We start from the raw sequence: 20,037 nt of genomic DNA on the forward strand, positions 1-20,037 counted from the left end.
TATTATAAACATTAAGAAGTATACTTTAATTCCATTTTCCCGGATGGGGGAGGGGGCATCACACTTTTTTTGCCCTTCAGTAGCAAAACTATTTGTAGATTAGCTATACCACTGTTTATGCTCGTTGTTTAATAGTGATTTGGACATACTTGTAAAATCTATTACTTCAGATACTAATGACAGCCAGAAGAAAGAGAAGTCAAACTATGGTTTAAACTTTCTAGAACAAAGGGGTGCCTGGGTGGCTCCATCCGTTAAGCATCCAACTTAAGCGTCCAACATCGGCGCAGGTCATGATCTGTCAGTCTGTGAGTTCAAACCCTGTGTGGGGCTCTGTGCTGATAGTTCAGAGCCTGGAGCCTGCTTTGGATTCTGTGTCTCCCCCTCTCTCTGCCCCTTCCCCTCTCACACTCTGTCTCTCTTTCTCTTCCTCGAAACTAAATAAACATTAAAAAAAAAAAATTTTAACTTTCTAGGACACTATTTGCATATTTATTTTTAGCTCAGCATTTTGTATGATCCCATCATAAGTTGTGTCACACACATTTTATAATAGAGCAAGAGTTGCTCTAGATGTTTGTATTTCTAACAACTATATATGTATTTTATTTCGGGTAAATCATAAGTAATGGCCAACTTACTCCTCTCATAACAAATGAGGCTTTAATATTCCAATGCTTATCTTAACTACCATTGCCAACCTCTTGACATTTCTGTAATTCCATTATGTTGTCCACAAATCATTCCAAAGTGCTTATAATCTCATAATGTGCCCACAAATTTGCTTTCACTCTCCTTGTTCTGCAGATAAGATCTGAATCTAAATCTAGATAAAACTGAAATGGGATAGAGAGAAAATGTGTAAGGCATTACATGGCAATAAGACAATGTCACATTTTGATCTTGGTTGGAGAACAAATCATAAGCTCCTGCAAAATGTTTTTAGGATTATTTAGCTATTCAGATGTTTGTTTTTAATCCTCAAAAAAAGTGGGAGAGACGGATATCAACTTTTCCTACTCTGGAGAAGAAAAAATATTCAGTGAGAAAAGTCAAATAAATCAATGTAATGATAAAGATTGATATTCAAGGGGAGCCTGGCTGGCTCAGTTGGAAGAGCATGCAATTAGTGATCTCAGGGCCATGAGTTCAAGCCCCATATTGGGTGTAGAGTTTACAATAAATAAATAAATTAATAAATGAATAAATAAATAAAATTTAAAAATTTATATTCAAATACATGAATTCTGGTTAATATTTTAATTTAATCCCATTTGGGAAGAGCTCTGAGGTGGTGGTAGGAGACCTCCTGAACAGGCCGATTTGGGGCTTTAGACAGCCTTTGTATGGCCTGGTTTACCCATCTGTACATGGATATATGGTACCTTTTCTCCTTCTTAAAAAATATTGGAAGTTATTTAAAACTTGTGAAAGTGATCCAAATTTTGGATGGGCCAAAATGCACTTGCTTTCATTCCCTGAATATAATCTATATTGTATTTCAGAGAGAACAGTTCACTTCTCCACTGTAGAATGAATTACCCCAGTTAAATGCAGTATTTCTGTGCACATGAGCGCATTCAATGCAGAGGAACTTCATGACAAGAAATAGCCAAATGCTCCCTCATTACTCTCCATGGCTCATGTGTCTCAGATGGCGGGGCCCCTGTCCTCTGTTCCTCATGCCCGCAGGGCATACATTTCAGCTTCTCCTGCCTGCACAGCCCTGACCCCAGCATAGCCTGACAGACAACACGTTCCACTAACGTTTAAAAAAAGACCTACGGCCACCATTTGAAGAGACAACAATAGGAGAGGCTAATTAGGACCCCATTTCTTCTAGAAAAGCAGTCTGGATAAAGAAGCTCCTGTTGATGAGTGGTAGTAGGCCCTAACGATCCTTATGGATCTTTGATCATATCATAGGTAAGTCACTTCTTAGCTATTTTCCATTAGGAAACAGGATTTCATTACTGGCTAGGAAAGCTGGTCAGATCTAACCGGCATGGTGCAAAAGCATACCCAAGAGGAGTGGTCTCTCACACCAATGCAGTTTTTTTTTTTAATTTTTTTTTAACGTTTATTTATTTTTTGAGACAGAGAGAGACAGAGCATGAATGGGGGAGGGTCAGAGAGAGAGGGAGACACAGAATCTGAAACAGGCTCCAGGCTCTGAGCTGTCAGCACAGAGCCTGACTCAGGGCTCGAACTCACAGACCGGGAGATCATGACCTGAGCTGAATTTGGACACTCAACCTTGGACTGAGCCACCCAGGCACCTCTACCAATGCAGTTTAAAAACCAGCTGTTCCTCCCGCAGAGTATACCAAGCCCTTGCTGTGAGGCAGAGTAACAGAAGGGGGCAGAGTAACAGAACGCTCTATGGCAGTAGGGTTCAGGCTCAAAAACCCTGAAAGAGTTCAGGCTCAAAAACCGCCACAAAGAGCTGGGCTTGGTCACATCAATTCCAGGCCAAGCTTTCCTTTTGGAGGCTGCTCTGAAGCACAAACACAATTCCTAACCTGGTTTCTCTGCCTTCCAGTGTAATCTAAGTAACGAGGGAGTTCTGGACTCCAGTGCTCTAGAAACTTGTACTCCCCGTAAGCAGGAGGATTTGGGGGTGGGGGGTTTGGAAAATCTAACATACCTGTAATAATTATATGCATATTGAGCATTAAATGTGTCAGATCTTTTGAACATTAATACATAATCTCACATAATCTTCAGAACTACCTTAGGAGCTAGTGCTATCCCCCCACTCTATGAATGAGGCAATCATAGGAGGAAGTCCTAAGTAGGGTGGCCAGAATCCCACAGGCAGTAACGGGAAGGGGGAGCCCAGAATCATACCAATACCACACAGAGTGTGAACCACCCCACCCCACCCCCATTCCCCCGCCTGGCTCCCAACAGCAGGTTTTGCCTTAATGACACACAGAAGGCCTGCAGTTAAAAAGTCGAAACACCTGTGATGCTGGCACAACCTTGCGAGGGGACCCTGTAGGGGCAGAGCAGGTACGGGAAGTCCAGGACGTGTGGAGTTCCCGAACCCGACTCTGGTGCTGGTGGGTGCTGTGGGGGAGAAGGGGCCCCCCTCCCATGCTCACCTCTTGGAGCAACGTAAACTTCCGCCTCCATCTGGCTGCACTGAGCAGTGATCCGAACTGCCTTCCCGGGAACTGGCAACCTAGAAGAACCGGCAGGCTCGCGAGTCACTGTGGCAGAGAGATCCCCAAAGCCCCGCCTGCCCTCCTTTAGAGGTGACTTAGGCTCAGAGCGACCTGACCCACCTCGTGCAGTCCGTGCGGAGTTTCTGGACCCTCAGAACTCCCCACTGCCGATCCCTCCCCCATGGGGCGGGACTACACCTGCAGGAGGAGGCGTGGCCCACAAAACCCTGGTACCAAGTGCCCTGAAGTGGGGAAGCTTTTCACCATAAAATGATGTAATGACAACTCATTTCTCAAGCCAGCCCACAAACCCCATTCACAGCATCATGTTTCAGAAGGTCCCTCCTTTTTTTTTTTTTTTCTCTTTTCTTTTTCTTCATGCCCAGCACGGAGCTCAAGCCAGCTTGAATTCAAGACCCTGGGATTAAGACCTGAGCTGAGATCAAGAGTCCAGTCGATGTTTAACCGACTGAGCCCCACCCAGGCACCCCTCAGCAGGCCCCTTCTGACTGGAATTCAATGAAGCAGGGCATCTTTTAAAATAACATTGAAACATTAAATCAGTAAAAACAGAAAATAAGCATTTGGTGCAATAAAGGCGGGAACCTGGCTCCCGAAAAGTGTGGAGGGAGAGCTGAGAGGCCGGCCTGCCTCTTGCCCTCCAGCTCCCTTGGAAGCAACAGTCCAGCCACCGCCTTCTTTTCTCTGGGCACAAGGACAGTCCCCCAGCTGCTCCTTCTCCTCCCATCACTTCTCGTTCCACCGGCCAGAACCTGTGGCACCACGAATGCATCTTCCCACATCCTCCCAGACGTGAAGCAGTGGCCCTTCCTGTAGGTTTTCAAAGGGCTTTTACTGCCAGGGATAAGGGAAACAAGCAGGGTAAGGAGGTCCCTTCTAAGTCATCTACACCTGTGCCCTCAATCCCCATCTGCCATTTCTCTACTCTGACCCTGTGGGAAGAAGGAAAGGTGCTAAGAGTGGTCACTGTATGTGCTGGGATACACAAAGAACCCATCCACCATAGCAGGAGAAAACCAGCCCGTGGCACACTTGTGATTCCATCCCAGGGCTAGGGGAGGGGCTCTGTGAGTGGAGAGGAGTTGGGGTGAGGCTGAGCCTGATAATGAGGACCTCTGTCCTTGGGCTGGGGGGTGGAGGGGCAGCGGTAGCAGGCAACACTCCTGGGGGAGGAGGTCCCCCCTGCCCCACAGCCTTGACTTCTCTGCTCATCTTTTGCTTACTCCAAGCTACTCCTGCCAAAACCACTCTAAGCTAACCCTAGGGCAGGGGAGGAGGGTTAGGGGAGGCAGGGTTCCAGGTGGAGAAACCATCTCTGAACGCCACTCTAACATGAGGAACATAGACAAACTGCAATGAATATATATATGCACGTGCATACTATTTATATAGTTTGTTGGTATTATATTAAAACTATAGATTATTATTGAGTTTAGCTGATATAATCTACTTATGTTCTTTATATTACATAATAAATAGAATTCTAGAAATTAAAAACCGACTTATAACAATGTTTGAAAAAGATAAAATATCATGTTCTGTATTTCTCCCCATTTTACATCCACAGATTGGTCTACAAATGGTTTCTTCTAATCTACAAACTCAGCTATGCATTTGGTGTTGTGGGTTATTTGGCCATCATGTTTACAATGTGTGGATTCAATTTATTTTTCAAGTAAGTATCTCCAATTAAGACATTAATATCTCCAAGCACTTGCTTGCAATATTCACCTGGTCAAGTTATCTGTATCAGGAATCATTTGGCCCTACAATGTTCCATACACACATTGTTTATAGTAGATGTCATTGGTGGAAACCACTAGAAAAGTATAAGAGGAAATCCTACAGAATAAAAAGTTTTCAAAAAATTATAAGCTTTAAAGAAAATCTGTACTTGAGGGGCGCCTGGGTGGCTCAGTCGGCTAAGCGTCTGACTTTGATTCAGGTCATGATCTCGAGGCTCGTGGGTTTGAGCCCCACGTCAGGGTCTCTGTTGTCAGTGCAAAGCCAGCTTCAGTTCCTGTCCCCCTCTGTCTGCCCCTCCCCAGCTCATGCTTTCTCTGTGTCTCAAAAATAATAAATAAAAACATCAAAAAACTTTTAAAAAAATCTGTACTTGATAGGCAAATTTTGAACATCACCATTAAAAGCAGGCCTACATTTGCGGTAGAGTAATTCTTACAGAACTACAAATTTCCCCTCCATAAAATTCTGAAGTGTCATTTCCTTGTATATATCTTCTTCCTTCAAAACCTCTGGAACTATGCTGTCCAGTGCAGTATACAATAGGTCATGTCACTATGAGCATCTAAACTATGAAATAAAATGTTCTAGAACTATAAGATACAAACTGGATTTCAAAGTTTGAAAAATACTGTTAAAAAAATAAAAAGAGAAAATAATTTTTATATTGACCACATGGTGAAATACAGTGTTTGGGATGTATTGGTGAAATTATTTCATGGGTTTTTTTTAATGTGACTACTAGGAAATTTTCAATCTGTATTTCTATATTGCCGGGGACAGCACTGCTCTAGAATTTTGTTTCTGGTACCTATGAAGTCCCTTTTGCTGGGGACAGTCAGAAAAGGACAAAACTAAGTGCTTAGAACTTGAATGAGAGGTAAGGAAATAACAGAACAAGAAAGTCTTGTGAGAAATCAAGGAAATCAGGATAATTATAACTCAGAACTAAGCTCCTTGGAAAAATGGTTGCTGAGATGTGCTGTGGACGAGGTTCTCATGGGCAGAGCCAAGGCTGTGTAATCAACCTGTGGCCTGGAAAGGAAATTTAAGACATACCGCACGGCTGTGGAAAGCAGCTCAAATAAAAATTCCCCAGAATATCTCTCACATTGAAGTTCCTCTGGGACCTTACCAGAAATCAAAAGGCAAACATTGGCAACTCATAAAATAGGTCAGGCAATTGGATGGAGTGTCAGCTCTGAAAGGAAGGACTCTTCCTACGGCAACGTAGCAATCTGATTTTATAAGCATTTCATGAAACTTTCACAGCAGAAGCTCTTACCATTTTCTAGCAGGAAAGGGATAGAAAGTAACTGTACAGATCTATGATTAATATATTATTCTGTGTATAGAAAGACACTGATTTCTTTTGTTTTTCAGCATATTGTCCATATAACTTTATTTTAGTGAATGTAAAAATATTCATAAGGAATTTTATGAAATCACTGAGCCTACAGTTGTCCCAAGACTACTTTCCATAAGATATAAGTTCCTTAACCATGACCTCTCCTACAACGAGGCATAGCAAGAACTTAACCCTTCAGGCTGGGAAGGAACTAGTCCTCCCCTGAACATGGGGAGAAGATCATCTTCATTCCTCCCCACTATCCCAATTCTCAAATATACCCAGGCAAATCTTGAAAGGATAAAGCCACCATTTGTGTTGGAATTCCCAGTTCGCATCACAAAAAGAGCTGTACCCTCTAAGTCTACAAACTCTCTGCCTTTACCATTTCCTCCTCAAATTCACAGAGCACAAAACAACTAGAAAAAGTTTCCAGAACCGACCGACCAGCTCCCCTCCACTCCTCCCTCCCTTTCTGACTCAGTCAGATCTACCCAGGCCCAGGGCTAATATTTGAAGCTGTTGAGAGATATAACAAATGATATGTGCAATGATTAAGATTCAGAAATTAAATTAGGAGCTAATTACTTTTTAAAGAAGTGTTTCTCTTAAAAATGGGATGCGGGGGTATCAGAGAATCCTATTATATTTGAAATGTGATGCAACTTGCAAAATATTGTTTTTCTGATTAACATGTAGTCACTATGGCATAGTAGCAAAGGGCCTCAAAATTGAAGTGTGATCCCTGGTTTTGTTTTGTACCAATCGTCATGTTAAGCAAATCATTTTTTCTAAATCTCCATTTTTTCAAATGCAAATGATGTAGGTAATCATATCTACCTCAAATATTTGTTAGGCAAGTGAAGTATTTGAAAGTATTCTGTAAAATCTAAGCTTGATAGCAGGGATTCTCAACCTGAGAAGTTTCTAAAAAGCACTGCTGTGCAGACCCCACCCCGGGCCACGTACATCACGGCTCCAGAGCAGCAGAGTCTTAAATCTCCCCAGGTGATTCTAATCTATATTTAAGGCTGAGAAACACTACTCCATTAAAGAAGTTCTTAATGCTAGCTGCCCACTGGAATCACCTGGAGTCTGGAGAGCTTCCAAAAATATTGCTGCACAGGCCCCACCCCGAGAGTCTGATGTCATTGGCCTGGGGTGCAGGGGGGAGATGAGGAGTTTTACAAGCTGCACAGGCCTTTCTTTGAAGCCCAGCTTCAAAACCACCAGTTAAAAGACCCTCTCAAGAATTACTTCGCCCACTTACCATGGAGTGGTAACATTTGAAGAGAATTTAGAGACTTTAAGAGGCTTTAAAAAATCAATTAAAGTCTAAAAAATCAGTTAAAAAAAAGTACTCCCAACTTTCTGTGAGAGACTGTGGCAGGAAATTTCTTCTAAGCTGCAACCCTTCTCGAGCCCCTCATATACCATGTTCTTATTTCCTTACCCTGTCATTTTCAATAGAATCAAGGCTAGAGATTCCATGGATTTTGGCATTGTATCCTTGTTCTATGGCCTCTACTATGGCATAATGGGGAGAGATTTTGCAGAGATCTGTTCGGATTACATGGCTTCTACTATAGGGGTAAGTGTTGCTTTCATTCTCTGAAACTACTTATGGTGCATGGAGAAATGGTCTCATCTTACACATTTGCATCCATTTTCGGAAACAGAGAAGTCTTTTTTTGGTTCTCCCAGACCAACTGCTCCCTAATTCTCCTTGCATCAAAAATTATCTTTGCTAGTTGATTAGAAAATATACTTCCTATTTATAGAAATTTGTTGGGAAATAAGGCTTTATTTATTTATTTACTTACTTACTTTCAAGTAATCTCTAGCCCAATGTGGGGGCTCAAACTCACAACCCTGAGATCAAGAGTCACATGCTCTACTGACAACCAGCCGGGTGCCCCCAGAGGCATCTTTTTAAATAAAATAATTATTTGGGAGGCACCTGTGTGGCTCGGTCGGTTAAGCAACTGACTCTTGATATGGGCTCAAGTCATGATCTCTAGATCATGAGATCAAGCCCCACATCCAGCTCTGCACTGAGCGTGGAACCTGCTTGGAATTCTCCCTCTCTCTCTGCCCCTCTCCCGCTCATGCACGCATGCTCTCTCTAAATAAATAAATAAATAAATAAATAGACATTCAAAAAATAATTATTATTTGGAAGTAACCATCTCTAGCATACTCCAATTGCCCACATTGAAAGGATTAGTAAAAATTAAGTAACGACAACAAATTTTATATTTTATATTTTATACTAAATTTTATATTCTGTGCCTAACACAGAAAGTCATATTTCATGCACATAAAGCACTTGAGAATCAATCATTACTCCTCATAATGATCAGTTATCATTAGATAGCATTAGAAGAAGTCGGAGATACAAAAACTGTGCTAAATATATTCTGACTGTATATTGGTCTCTGGGACTTAGAAAGTATCCCTAATAGCTTTTTCTTAAACTCTCTTAAGATTGAAACTCCAAGTGGACATACTTGCTGGTTAGATGGATTTCATATTCAGATATTAGGAGCACTCATCTATGTCTGACACATGCACATCTCGTAAAAACTCACAAACCAGGGGCTTTGGGATGACCTAGTGGTTTCAGGAATTCTATGTCTCTGTCCTCTGCTGGCCTCTTGGTACACAGCAGATATGAAATGGAAAAGCTACTGTGGATGGCAAGGGAGGAGTGCAATTCCAGACTGTTCTTCTCTCTCTCCATTTATGGGGCAGGACTAAGCAGACATGACCTTGACTTCATCCCTGTCCAGTCTGCCCTTCTCCATCTCCGTAGGCTCTATCTTACTCTTTTCCTATAGCCTGGAATCCGACTTCTGTGGTGAAATGCCAGAACAAGATACCTTTTGGAAGTCCCCTGCCATGTGTCATCTATGGGACAACTGCCTTTTTTATAATGTTTAAGGTGAGCAAAGGAGAGAGCATTTCCACTCCTAGTTCCTCCAGTAAAAGCCAGAAGTCATACTTCTTAAAAATTTCCCAAAGCCTCTTGTACTTATTTATGGACAGGAGAGGGAGAGAAGAGTTGTGTGTCCTCTGTTCTCCAGTGGACCAGGAAGAAGAGATTCAACCTCACAAGACAAGTTTTTAAGCGCCAACTTTCTGGAGACTTCTCACCTGATCCCACCCCACCAGGCTTCAACTTCTTGTCATCCTCTGTCAACTTAACTTCATCTACCAAATATATAAAACCCACTGCTTCAAGCCATTGGCACAGCCACGAGTGACTTGAACTGATGGAGTGTGTGTGTGTGTGTGTGTGTGTGTGTGTGTGTGTGTAAGACAGAGGTAAGGAGGAAGCAAAGGAGGAGCAATTTCCATTCTCACACCACTGCCTAAGCCCCACACCAGACTAATTAAGTCAGAATCTCTGGGAGTGGAGCCAGTGCATCTGCTTTGTTTTAAAAGCTCCTCAGGAAAAGGAATGAGCTATTAAGCCATGCAAAAACATGGATGAACTGTAAATACATGTTGCTAACTGAAAGAAGGCAGTCAGAAAAGGGTACATGTTATATGATTCCATGTATATGACATTTTGGAAAGGGCACAACTATGGAGATGGTAAACAGATCAGTGGTTGCCAGGGGTTTAGGGAGTGAGCAGGGATGAATAGATGAAGTACAGGGAATTTTTTGGGCAGTGAAATTATTCTGTATGACACTGTAATCGTAAATACATGACACTATGCATTTGTCAAAATCAATAGTACTTTGTAGCAGAAGGAGTGAAACAATGTATACAAATCTGAAAAATCATTTAGGATGTGAGAGAATGCCAGGACAGAATGTAGACTGGGACAGAAGAATCTAACTGTATTACAAATGCATGAAATAACCACACTGAAGGGAGGAGAAGAAAGCGCTGACCTAAGTAACTTTGAAATGAGTAGAGATCTAAGATTAAAAGCAAAGGAACTGAACATAAGTACTGTACTCTAGTTTGTAAAGTGTTTTCCCTCAGGGCTATGGGTTCACAATTCTGATACTGCTATCCATGTATTCCGCAACTGAATAACTCAGTAAATGGATGATCCATAGTAGGAGCTATGTTTCTCACCCTCAGAAGGTTATTAACACTCAAGGAGAGAAGGCTAGAATGATCCATATAGTAAAGGATAAGAGTTAAAGACATCAGTCTGAGATCATGTTTAGCATAATATAGATTACATGTGTCTTAATATAGATGGATACATATAGGAACATCTATCGCTATGATATACACATGGGTTAGTATATACAGCTCTATTTCCTTCCTCTGTCAGCTAAGAAGCCCAGAAGCAATGACACCCCAGTAGCAGTGAGCACACCTAGTACCCATATCTTTTCTAATGCCATTCTACAATAAAAGGAACTAAGGTTCCTTGGAGAAATGGTTGATTCTAGGTCTTGGCAGGGAATATACAAATGAGCCCAGAGTACCTTGTACTGCCAGAAGTTAAGGAAGTGCTCAAAACAAGCAAACAAACAAAAAACCCCACCACAATTATGAGGACAAGTCAAAGAGACACAGAAGCCAACTGAAAAAGCTGCCAATGGTAAACGCTAGAACAATCTGTGCAACCAAATAGTAGTAATGGTAGTAGCAGTAGTCGTCGTTGTTGTAGTGGTAGTAATAGCAGTAGTAGTAATAGTAGTCGTAGTAGTAGTCATAGTAGTAGTAGTAGTAATAGTAGTAGTCGTAGTTGTAGTCGTAGTGGTAGTAACAATAGTAGTAGTCGTCGTAGTAGTAGCAACAGTAGTAGTAAAAGTAGTAGTAGTAGTAATGGTAGTAGTAGTTGTTGTAGTCTTAGTAGTAGTAGTAGTCATAGTGGTAGTAACAATAGTAGTAGTCGTCGTAGTAGTAGCAACAGTAGTAGTAATAGTAGTAGTAGTAATGGTAGTAGTAGCAGCAGCAATAGTAGCAGCAGCAGCAGAGTTGGGTTATAACCCAAAGTATAAAATAAATATCATGAGGGGCGCCTGGGTGGCTCAGTAGGTTGAGCGTCCGACTTCGGCTCAGGTGATGATCTCACAACTCGTGAGTTCAAGCCCTGCGTCGGGCTCTGTGTGCTGACAGCTCCGAGCCTGGAGCCTGGTTCCAATTCTGTGTCTCCCTCTCTCTCTGACCCTCCCCTGTTCATGCTCTGTCTCTGACTCAAAAATGAATAAATGTTTAAAATAAATATCATGAGTCTATGTTGATATAAATGAATGAATGGAGGAGAATAGACAAATCTCTCATGCAGAAGTCCACGTAATTTATGTAGATACTCGAACCTTAAGAAGGTTATTGGTTAAGTTTTTTGGGGTCAGCTTGGGTGGGCTGTGGTGCTCGATTGTTTGATCAAACACCCATCTAGATACACACACATACACACCCTATCAGTTCCTTTTCTCTGGAGAAGACTCACTGATATTGAGGTAGAGCTTAACTTCCCCCTCCTTATGAATGGGCTGTTCTTCGTGATTTCCTTCCAAAGAGTACAAAATAGAAAGGAATAAAAAAAAAAAAAAAAAAAAAAAAAGAGTAGCTTTATAGTAGAGAAACCTGACAGACACTGCATCACTCCAGGTGATCAAGGTGAAAATCAACAGTGATAAGACTGATAGCACGTACCCTTGCTATGGTGTGATAAGAACATTATCTTCGTTCCTAAAACTCATAACCTCACTGTAATCAAGAGAAAAACATCAGCTAAATTCCCATTGAGGGATATTCCGCAAAATACTTCCCCAAATTGTCAAAGTCATAGAAAAAAAGTGAAGTCTGAGAAACCACCACAGCCAACAGGAGCTCAAGGAAACATAACAACTAAGTGGTATCCTGAATCGGATTCTGGAACAGAATGAGGACATTCGTTTCTTTTTTTTTAAATCTAATCCGAATAGGGGCACCTGGGTGGCTCAGTGGGTTAAGCGTCCAACTTTGGCTCAGGTCATGATCTCACTGCTCATGAGTTCGAGCCCTGCACCAGGCTCTGTGCTGACAGCTCAGAGCCTGGAGTCTGCTTCTGATTCTGTGTCTCCATCTCTCTCTGCCCCTCCCCCTCTTGTGCGCTCTCTCACTCTCTCTCTCTCTCAAATATACAATAAAACATAAGAAAATTTTAAAAATCTAATCTGGATAAAGTATGTACTTTGTTTCATAATAAGTGTCAATGTTGGTTCATTGATTGTGACAAAGATACCTACTAATGTAAGATGGTAATAATAGGGGAAATAGGGTATATGGTATATGGGAACTGGTACTATCTTCGTATCTTTCCTTTACGTATAAAACAATATTTAAATAAATATTTTGTAAAAAACAGCTTCTTAGGGATTCTAATGTGCTGCCAATATTGGAATCACTCTTCATCCACAGCATTGGAAAGATGCAGGTATCCCGGGTTAGAATTCTAAAGACATTGCTTTCCAATGGGATTAGTCTATATGCTCCCTCTCATCACATGGGAAGTAAAAATGATAGAGATGCCTGAGCTTACTCCGGATCTGTGAATCAGAGAAAGGGTTAGGCTATAGGTAAGCTTAAAAAGCTTCCTGGGTGACTCTGAACTACAGCCCTGGATAAAAACCTTTCCTCTTGAAGGATTCCTCAATGGGGAGGTTAAATTGGAGGTTATAATTAGCAGTGTACTCTGGGTCCATTTGGAGTTCAGTGGGTTTTTGCCTGGAGACCCTAACTACACTGAAGCATTCCTAGGAGGAAAAGTGTTTCAAGTTCTAAACCAATGAAGAAGCAGTGAAAACTCTATGTCCCAAAGCCTGGAAGTGTTGTTCCTGTGTTCAGAGAATGAATGGTATATGCGCTCTCCTTTCTAACAGTGCTCTGTGCATTTCCCCCAAACAGTTCTACAGCGTCAGTGGGATGCCCACAAGGAGCTTGTCAGACAATGTCTGCGCCGTCTGTGGGCAGAAGATCATTGTGGAGCTCAATGAAGAAGGGCTCATTGAAAACACCTACCAGCTCTCATGCAATCATGTGTATCCTTTTCACGGGAAACCATATGGGCTTCATCAAGCTGATGATGGGAGGAAATTTTCAAATAATCTGTGTTGGTCATGGCAAGTCAGGGAGCACTGTCTCATACCTTCCTCCCCTCCTCCTAATCCCATCTCTTCTGCCTTGCTTAGCTCCCATCCCCAAACCCCAGGTCCTTGTCCTCCACCTTCTCTCTTGCTGAGACTTTCTGATAGTGTCTGCTAACTAATGAACCGCTAACTGAGGTGAACCTCTTTGGCCAGTGATTTCCTTTGTAAAAATGAATCTTCATGCTACCCAGAGAGAAAGGCTGTATGTAGCATCTGCACAAGACACTGGCTGGGAAAGTTGGCAAAGCCGTACGTGAACAGATAGCCAAGAAGAACCTGGGAGAGAAAGGTGTGGGGGTGAGAAAAAGTGGAGTTTCAGGTTCAGAGAGGAACTCAGAACTGTCCAGGTGGAGCCTCTGAATCTCACAGGACTGAAAACAACAAAGTATGCTTTGCCTAGAAATAATCCTAGGAACTTACTTGTGTCAACAGTGATAGCGGGGTCAACCAGCTATCAGCTCTGGTCTTGGAAAGAAGATAACGCCACAGGCAGCAGGACACCTCAGACTACAAAAGGAGGGACCAAAACTTGAGCATCTAGCTTTTGAACGATGTGGCTCCTCTGTCTGCGAGGTCTGCCCTGAATGGCTGATAGATCTTTAGGTGTTAGGATGCAGACAAGCCTGGGCCTGGAAACCAGCATTCTCTGGGAATTCCAATAACCGTTGAGGAAGACCTCAACATATGGAAAGATCTAGGATCAAGAGTCCTGAATATGTAACTCTGGATACCAAAGTTGTGTTTGGGTTGGCCGACAATCAGTATTTTAATTCTCTCCTAAATATAGGGGAAAAGAAGGTATCATTTATCTTTATAGTACAATATCAACTTTATAATATTGCTCTGCACTCAGTTCAACCCTCTGGCATTATGAGGTGGTTAAACCATCTGTCTTTTGCCTCTGAAGCCCACCTAACTCAGTAATACTCTAGATGTGCAGTGCCTATGACTCGGTTCTGTTTAATCTGGACAGATTCCATTTATTCAATCCTGAGAGTTAAAAAATGGAGTAAATGCATCTGAAATGCAATAGGAGACCTTACTCCTGACGTTTAAGCCTTACCATTTTAAGGCAAGAAACACAAAAATATCCCATATGGAGTTCTATGGTGGTTTTCCAGTGTGATACCTTTCCCAAAAAACTATCCTTCCAAGTCTGGCCCTAGTTTTAAATACGATTTACTTTTCAAGTGTTGGAACAGAGCCCCTTATGCCATTTGCAAGTGGAAATATTTTCTCTCTCCACCTTTAAAACCCCTTAGGGATTGTTGTGCATGTGGGCATATGTAATCTAAAATGTAGTCACTTTTAAATTTGCTTTGCAGGGAGTACTGTTAATGGCCCATTTTAGCATGAATCATATTAGCAAGGAGTGGGTGAACGTGAGTCATATTAACAAGCTGGGGCAGGGGAAGGAATCTGAGTATTGCTCTGCAGCAACTCTGCCAGCTTGGAGACTTTTCAGGATCAAGATTTAAAGATGAGACAGGATATTAAGAGGATGTGGACATTTCAATGCTGGCTCTATGACTCCTGAACTCTACCTATCTGGAAGATGAGGCCATACTCCAGCCCTTTTGAATAAAGGCTGCAAGGGTTTGGGTTTAAAATCTTTGTTATAATGTTGCACCTGGGTGGCTCAGTCAGTTAAGCTTCCGACTTTGGCTCAGGTCATGGTCTTGTGGTTCATAGGTTCAAGCCCTGCGTCAGGCTCTGTGCTGACAGCTTGAAGCCTGGAGCCTGCTATGGATTCTGTGTCTCCCTCTCTCTGCCCCTCTCCCACTCATTCTCTCTCTCTTTCTCATGCTGTCTCTTTCTCTCTCTCAAAAGTAAACATTAAAAAATTTGTTTAGGGGTGCCTGGGTGGCGCAGTCGGTTAAGCGTCCGACTTCAGCCAGGTCACGATCTCGCGGTCCGTGAGTTCGACCCCCGCGTCAGGCTCTGGGCTGATGGCTCGGAGCCTGGAGCCTGTTTCCGATTCTGTGTCTCCCTCTCTCTCTGCCCCTCCCCCGTTCATGCTCTGTCTCTCTCTGTCCCAAAAATAAATTTAAAAAAATGTTAAAAAAAAAAAAAAAAAAATTTGTTTATTAAAATCTTTGCTATAATACACCACTTTATGTTAATCCAAGCCTTTTGCAAAAATTACCCAATTCCAAAAACGTACAATAGTGGAAACTCTTAGTTACATACAGATCTAATATTGAGGAATTATACACATGGTCTTGACTGCTCTACACTCCCATTTATTAGGGAGGAGACTGCTACATCATTGCTGTTCACATGGACATGTAGCAGGCTAGTCAGAAAATCGTTTGATTTTGATTCAGAAAGCTACACTGGGATCAACAATTGTAAAAATAAATAAATAAATAGGATGGATCTCATTACTGTTACTCATTTTGCCCAAATCTACAATGTTGTGGAACCTGAGAAAATATATCTGCAAAAGTAGTTGGTTTTACGTGATTCACTCAAATATTTATTTAATAAATAGGCACTTAGGCACTGCATCAGGTGCTAAGGACAGGGAAGAATGAGACCTGGTCCCACAGGTTTCATGTGGTCCAGGAGAGACATGGATATACATAGAATGTCGTGCTACAGTGTGATAGGAGCTCTAATGGGAGCAATTGTGGGAAAAGACAGGGTTTGCTCTCAACTTTGGGGGCAAAGGGCCAAACTCTCCAGACAGGGAAATATATACAAATGAATTTGTAAATGCCTAGTGTTTCAGAATTTTATTAGGTTTATATTCTATTAAAAATAAATGCCTTCTTATCAGTAACAAAAAAAAAACTTAAGACTCATAAAGCTAATAGAAATTTCCATAAACTTATGGTTTATGACTACAAGTAACTTAAGCTTGTCTAGGTGCCTAAGACAAGTGTGATTATGAATAAGGCACAAAACATAGAACAGGGAAACACTATGGTAAATCTATGAGAAACACACAATTAGCGAGGCAAGGAGATGTATTAATACAGTGTGATGTTAAATATTGCTGTAAAAAAGCACTTTCATATTCTTTTTTTTTTTTTTTTTTTTTTTTAATTTTTTTTTATTTTTTTTTTTTTTTTATTTTTGGGACAGAGAGAGACAGAGCATGAACGGGGGAGGGGCAGAGAGAGAGGGAGACACAGAATCGGAAACAGGCTCCAGGCTCCGAGCCATCAGCCCAGAGCCTGACGCGGGGCTCGAACTCACGGACCGCGAGATCGTGACCTGGCTGAAGTCGGACGCTTAACCGACTGCGCCACCCAGGCGCCCCTCATATTCTTTATCTAATTTAATTCTTGGGAGAATCTAGTGCAGCAAGAAGAACAGGTAAGGCCAAGAAGCTATGTAAACCTCGCAAGTTCCTAAAGCTATTACAGCTCTGACTGCAAGCTCACAGTCCTGGGGTTCCACTGGCCTACAGAATCTTCCTGAGAGTGATGTGCACAGTCAAGTCATGACTCACCTCCATTCTCACCCTCTACTTCATCCTGCAGATGGGATCATTTCCATTATGCCATCATGAAGCAGACCTTGCCTCTTACTATCTAGAAACTTCCCTAACGAGATGCTTAAGCTTTCACGAATTCTGCATCCGAGGTTGGTGTATAGTTGGTAAAAAGCAGACTTGCCCTTACTGCAAAGAGAAGGTTGATTTGAAGAGGATGATCAGTAACCCGTATCCTTTAAAAAAAAAAAAAAAAAAAAAGTTGTGAGATATTATGTAAATGTTCTGGTAATGCATTCTTAAATCTAAATATTCATTATCTTCATTACAGTTTTAGCTGAAAGCTTTGTTTTCCCGTATCTATTTCAAAATGACTTACTAGTCTCTTTTCTCCCCTGTGCCTATGTTACTACTCTGGCTAGGAATTTAATGCCAAAAAAGATACATTATACTCTTTATAGTCCATGTATTCTACTATAAGGGCTTTAGTGGGAATGTGATGGGATATTGCAAGAGATGGGTAAATATATGGAAGGATTAGATAGATAGATGATAGCTATGTAAATAGATGATGGATGGATGGGTGGGTGGGTGGGTGGATGGATGGATAGGTAGGCAGATAGTTGGATGACAGGTAATGGGTGGATGGGATGAGTGGGTGGGTATATAAATATATAGCCTGGAAATGAAATTTTAAAATCCGCAAATGTGAACTACTATATAGAAAAGTATTTTTAAGATATACTATATTTTATTATTTCCAAAATGAGTAAGGTTATTTTCCCCCTGGATTTGGTCTTTTAAATTCCTTGCCATGCCTCATCTTGTCTTAGGCTAAACCCTAGTGATAATAATATTGAAAGAAAATGAGGAACTACAGACAGCTTATGGCAGCAGCTAGGATTTTTATAGACACCAAGGTTCTCCAACTGAGGCCACAGGAAGCCTCAGTGGCCCCATCCAGAGCTGACCACAAAGACTTAGTCCTCAACCCCACTGGCTCAAGACCATAATACAGTAAAACCTTAGTTTGCAAGCATAATTCATTCTGGAAACATGCTTGTAATCCAAACCACTTGTATATCGAAGTGAATTTCAAGAACCATTGGCTCAGTTGTGATCATGTCACGTTCAGTGTCACGCACTACTTGTATTGCAAGACAATGCTCGTTTATCAAGCTAAAACTTATCAGAAATGTTTGCTCATCTTGCGGAACACTCACAGAACAAGTTACTCACAGTCCAAGGTTTTACTGTATATCTCTTCCAGGGGGTAAGTAGGATTGAAACATAGCCCCACCTTCAGCAGCAAACATTGAGAGGTTGGCATCAACCTGCCAAGTACTGTCTTTCCTCATACGAGACAGCCTTTCCAGACTTTCTGTGTACCAGTCACCTAAATTTTACAGTGCTGAAGGAGACACCTCCCTTGTTCCCTCTCCCCCTATTCTTTACCAACCCTGAATGTACAGTTTTAACAATGGCTGCCAGCGGCAATGCCCACACCTCTCTGATGACTGCAAATCAAGGAAAGATTTGCAATTAGGGCAGCAGAGGAGGGAGCATCTTTTTGTCTCAGGGCTATGCCACAGCAAGAGAGCACCTCTGTGGCCACCAGCTCCCTCTGGTGTGTGATGCTCCCTCCTCCTTCCAGTGCATCCGCTCTCTCTGAAGTTCCCTTCTGATAGGAGGAAACCAAGTCCCGAACTGCTTTTGGTTAACAACTTATAAAACTAAAATATATGCAGCTTTGTTATAATGTTGGTGATAATATGATCATAAATGTCACCTTAAATGCTCATTTAAATAACAAAGGACCATCGGTTACTCCATACAGTCTTGAGAGAATAAGCTTTTGAATATTACATGTACTCCTTTTATTGAGAGTCAGTAAAAAGAAAAGCTTCTTGGGGAATATTTGCCTTTATGTATGTAACATTGCTATTAGAGATATTATGTGTTAATTACATCCCCTTAGCACAATTTATCAAAGAAACTGGAAAAAGCATATCTTATCTGTGATGGTTTTCTTTTCAATACAGTGCCGAAGGCTGTTTTGGCTCACTTAAGGAAGTTTCCATGATCCTTGGTTTCCAGTGTCGTCATCTCCCTCTTCCTTTCTCTGTTAGTATATGACCCTTGCCTTTTGTTGTTTTACAGTTTGAGATTTTATTGTAATCTGTTTTATTGTTGGAAATTTGGTGTAATGTAAATAACAATGATAATCAAATGCTATAAAAATCACATAAGGGGCTTTTAAATGAGCATACAGAATTAAGAGGAAAGGAAATACTCACTGCATTGCTGATTATATTTGCAAATGATATTCATGAATATTTGTGCTACTTGGCTGTATATAGAGCAACCTCCTTAACTGAGATTTAGCTGGGAGCGCACACACTTTTTATATGGACAAATCCTGGATTGGCTTCGTTATTTGGTGGCCTGGCAACCCGTGGTGATTGGAATAGTTCAAGGCATTAATTATTCACTAGGGCTGGAATAGTACAGCAGACTTACTCCAGAAGCAATGTGTTGCATGTTGAAATATTTTTAAATCCTTGATCCTACACTTAATATCGATATTCTTTTTTTTAATATCAGAGGTGATCCCCAAGAGTTTAGAGAACTGAGCCTTACCTAAGCAGTCTGTCTATGTGGAAAGAATTTAGAGAGAAGCTGAATGTCAAAAGTTCAGAAAAAAAACAAAAGTAAAACCAATGAATCTGTGAAGTAGCAATTAGTAAAAATTTATTGTGCACACATCTTAAAGATAGTTTGCAAACCAGGAGCACTCAGACCAAAACACAGAATGAGGCTCAGAGCTATATATTATAAAGCAGCTTATATAGTGTGGAGGCAGTGACTGTTTATTCTTCATGGTGATTGGTTACAATACGGGAATTTTCTTAAATGAAAGGGAATTGGTTAGTGATCACCTCATCTCAATTTGGGGAGAACAATTTAAGTTTTGCTTATGATTTTCAGGGGTGTAAGCAAGAAGTGATCTCGGTCAAGTTAGCTTTGCTTGTCCTGCAAAGTAAGCTAAATTAAGCTTTGCTTGTATGACTAACCTGGTTTTGTCCACTGAAGGAGTTTTCAAGTCTGGCCTCTGTTTGTGTTTGGTTTTAACATGAACAACAGAATAAACAAATAGAGCACACTTTGCATCTTTCCCCTTGTGATCATTTTCTAATTGATGCA

The 20,037-nt window shown here is 41.4% G+C and overlaps 1 protein-coding gene and 1 long non-coding RNA gene across 5 annotated transcripts in view; one reads left to right on the forward strand and one right to left on the reverse strand.

Annotated features, from left to right (window-relative positions):
- The window catches only part of LOC131506968 (uncharacterized), a 53,969-nt gene extending 50,476 nt beyond the window's left edge, over positions 1-3,493 (reverse strand). The window contains exon 1 of the long non-coding RNA XR_009259248.1: positions 3,108-3,493. This is a non-coding gene — a long non-coding RNA (uncharacterized LOC131506968). The remainder of the gene's footprint in view (positions 1-3,107) is intronic.
- The window catches only part of RNF175 (ring finger protein 175), a 48,158-nt gene extending 28,162 nt beyond the window's left edge, over positions 1-19,996 (forward strand). For 3 of the 4 annotated variants that reach the window (XM_058721117.1, XM_058721119.1, XM_058721120.1), the window contains 5 exons: positions 4,759-4,866; positions 7,753-7,873; positions 13,150-13,283; positions 16,963-17,064; positions 19,219-19,996. In XM_058721117.1, the coding sequence (XP_058577100.1) occupies positions 4,759-4,866; positions 7,753-7,873; positions 13,150-13,283; positions 16,963-17,064; positions 19,219-19,339 (586 nt within the window). In that variant the 3' untranslated portion in view covers positions 19,340-19,996. The remainder of the gene's footprint in view (positions 1-4,758; positions 4,867-7,752; positions 7,874-13,149; positions 13,284-16,962; positions 17,065-19,218) is intronic. The other variant, XM_058721118.1, reaches the window with a different exon arrangement.
- The last annotated feature ends 41 nt before the right edge of the window (positions 19,997-20,037 follow it).

This window comes from Neofelis nebulosa, chromosome 3 (genome assembly GCF_028018385.1).
Source record: "Neofelis nebulosa isolate mNeoNeb1 chromosome 3, mNeoNeb1.pri, whole genome shotgun sequence".
NCBI lineage: Eukaryota > Metazoa > Chordata > Mammalia > Carnivora > Felidae > Neofelis > Neofelis nebulosa.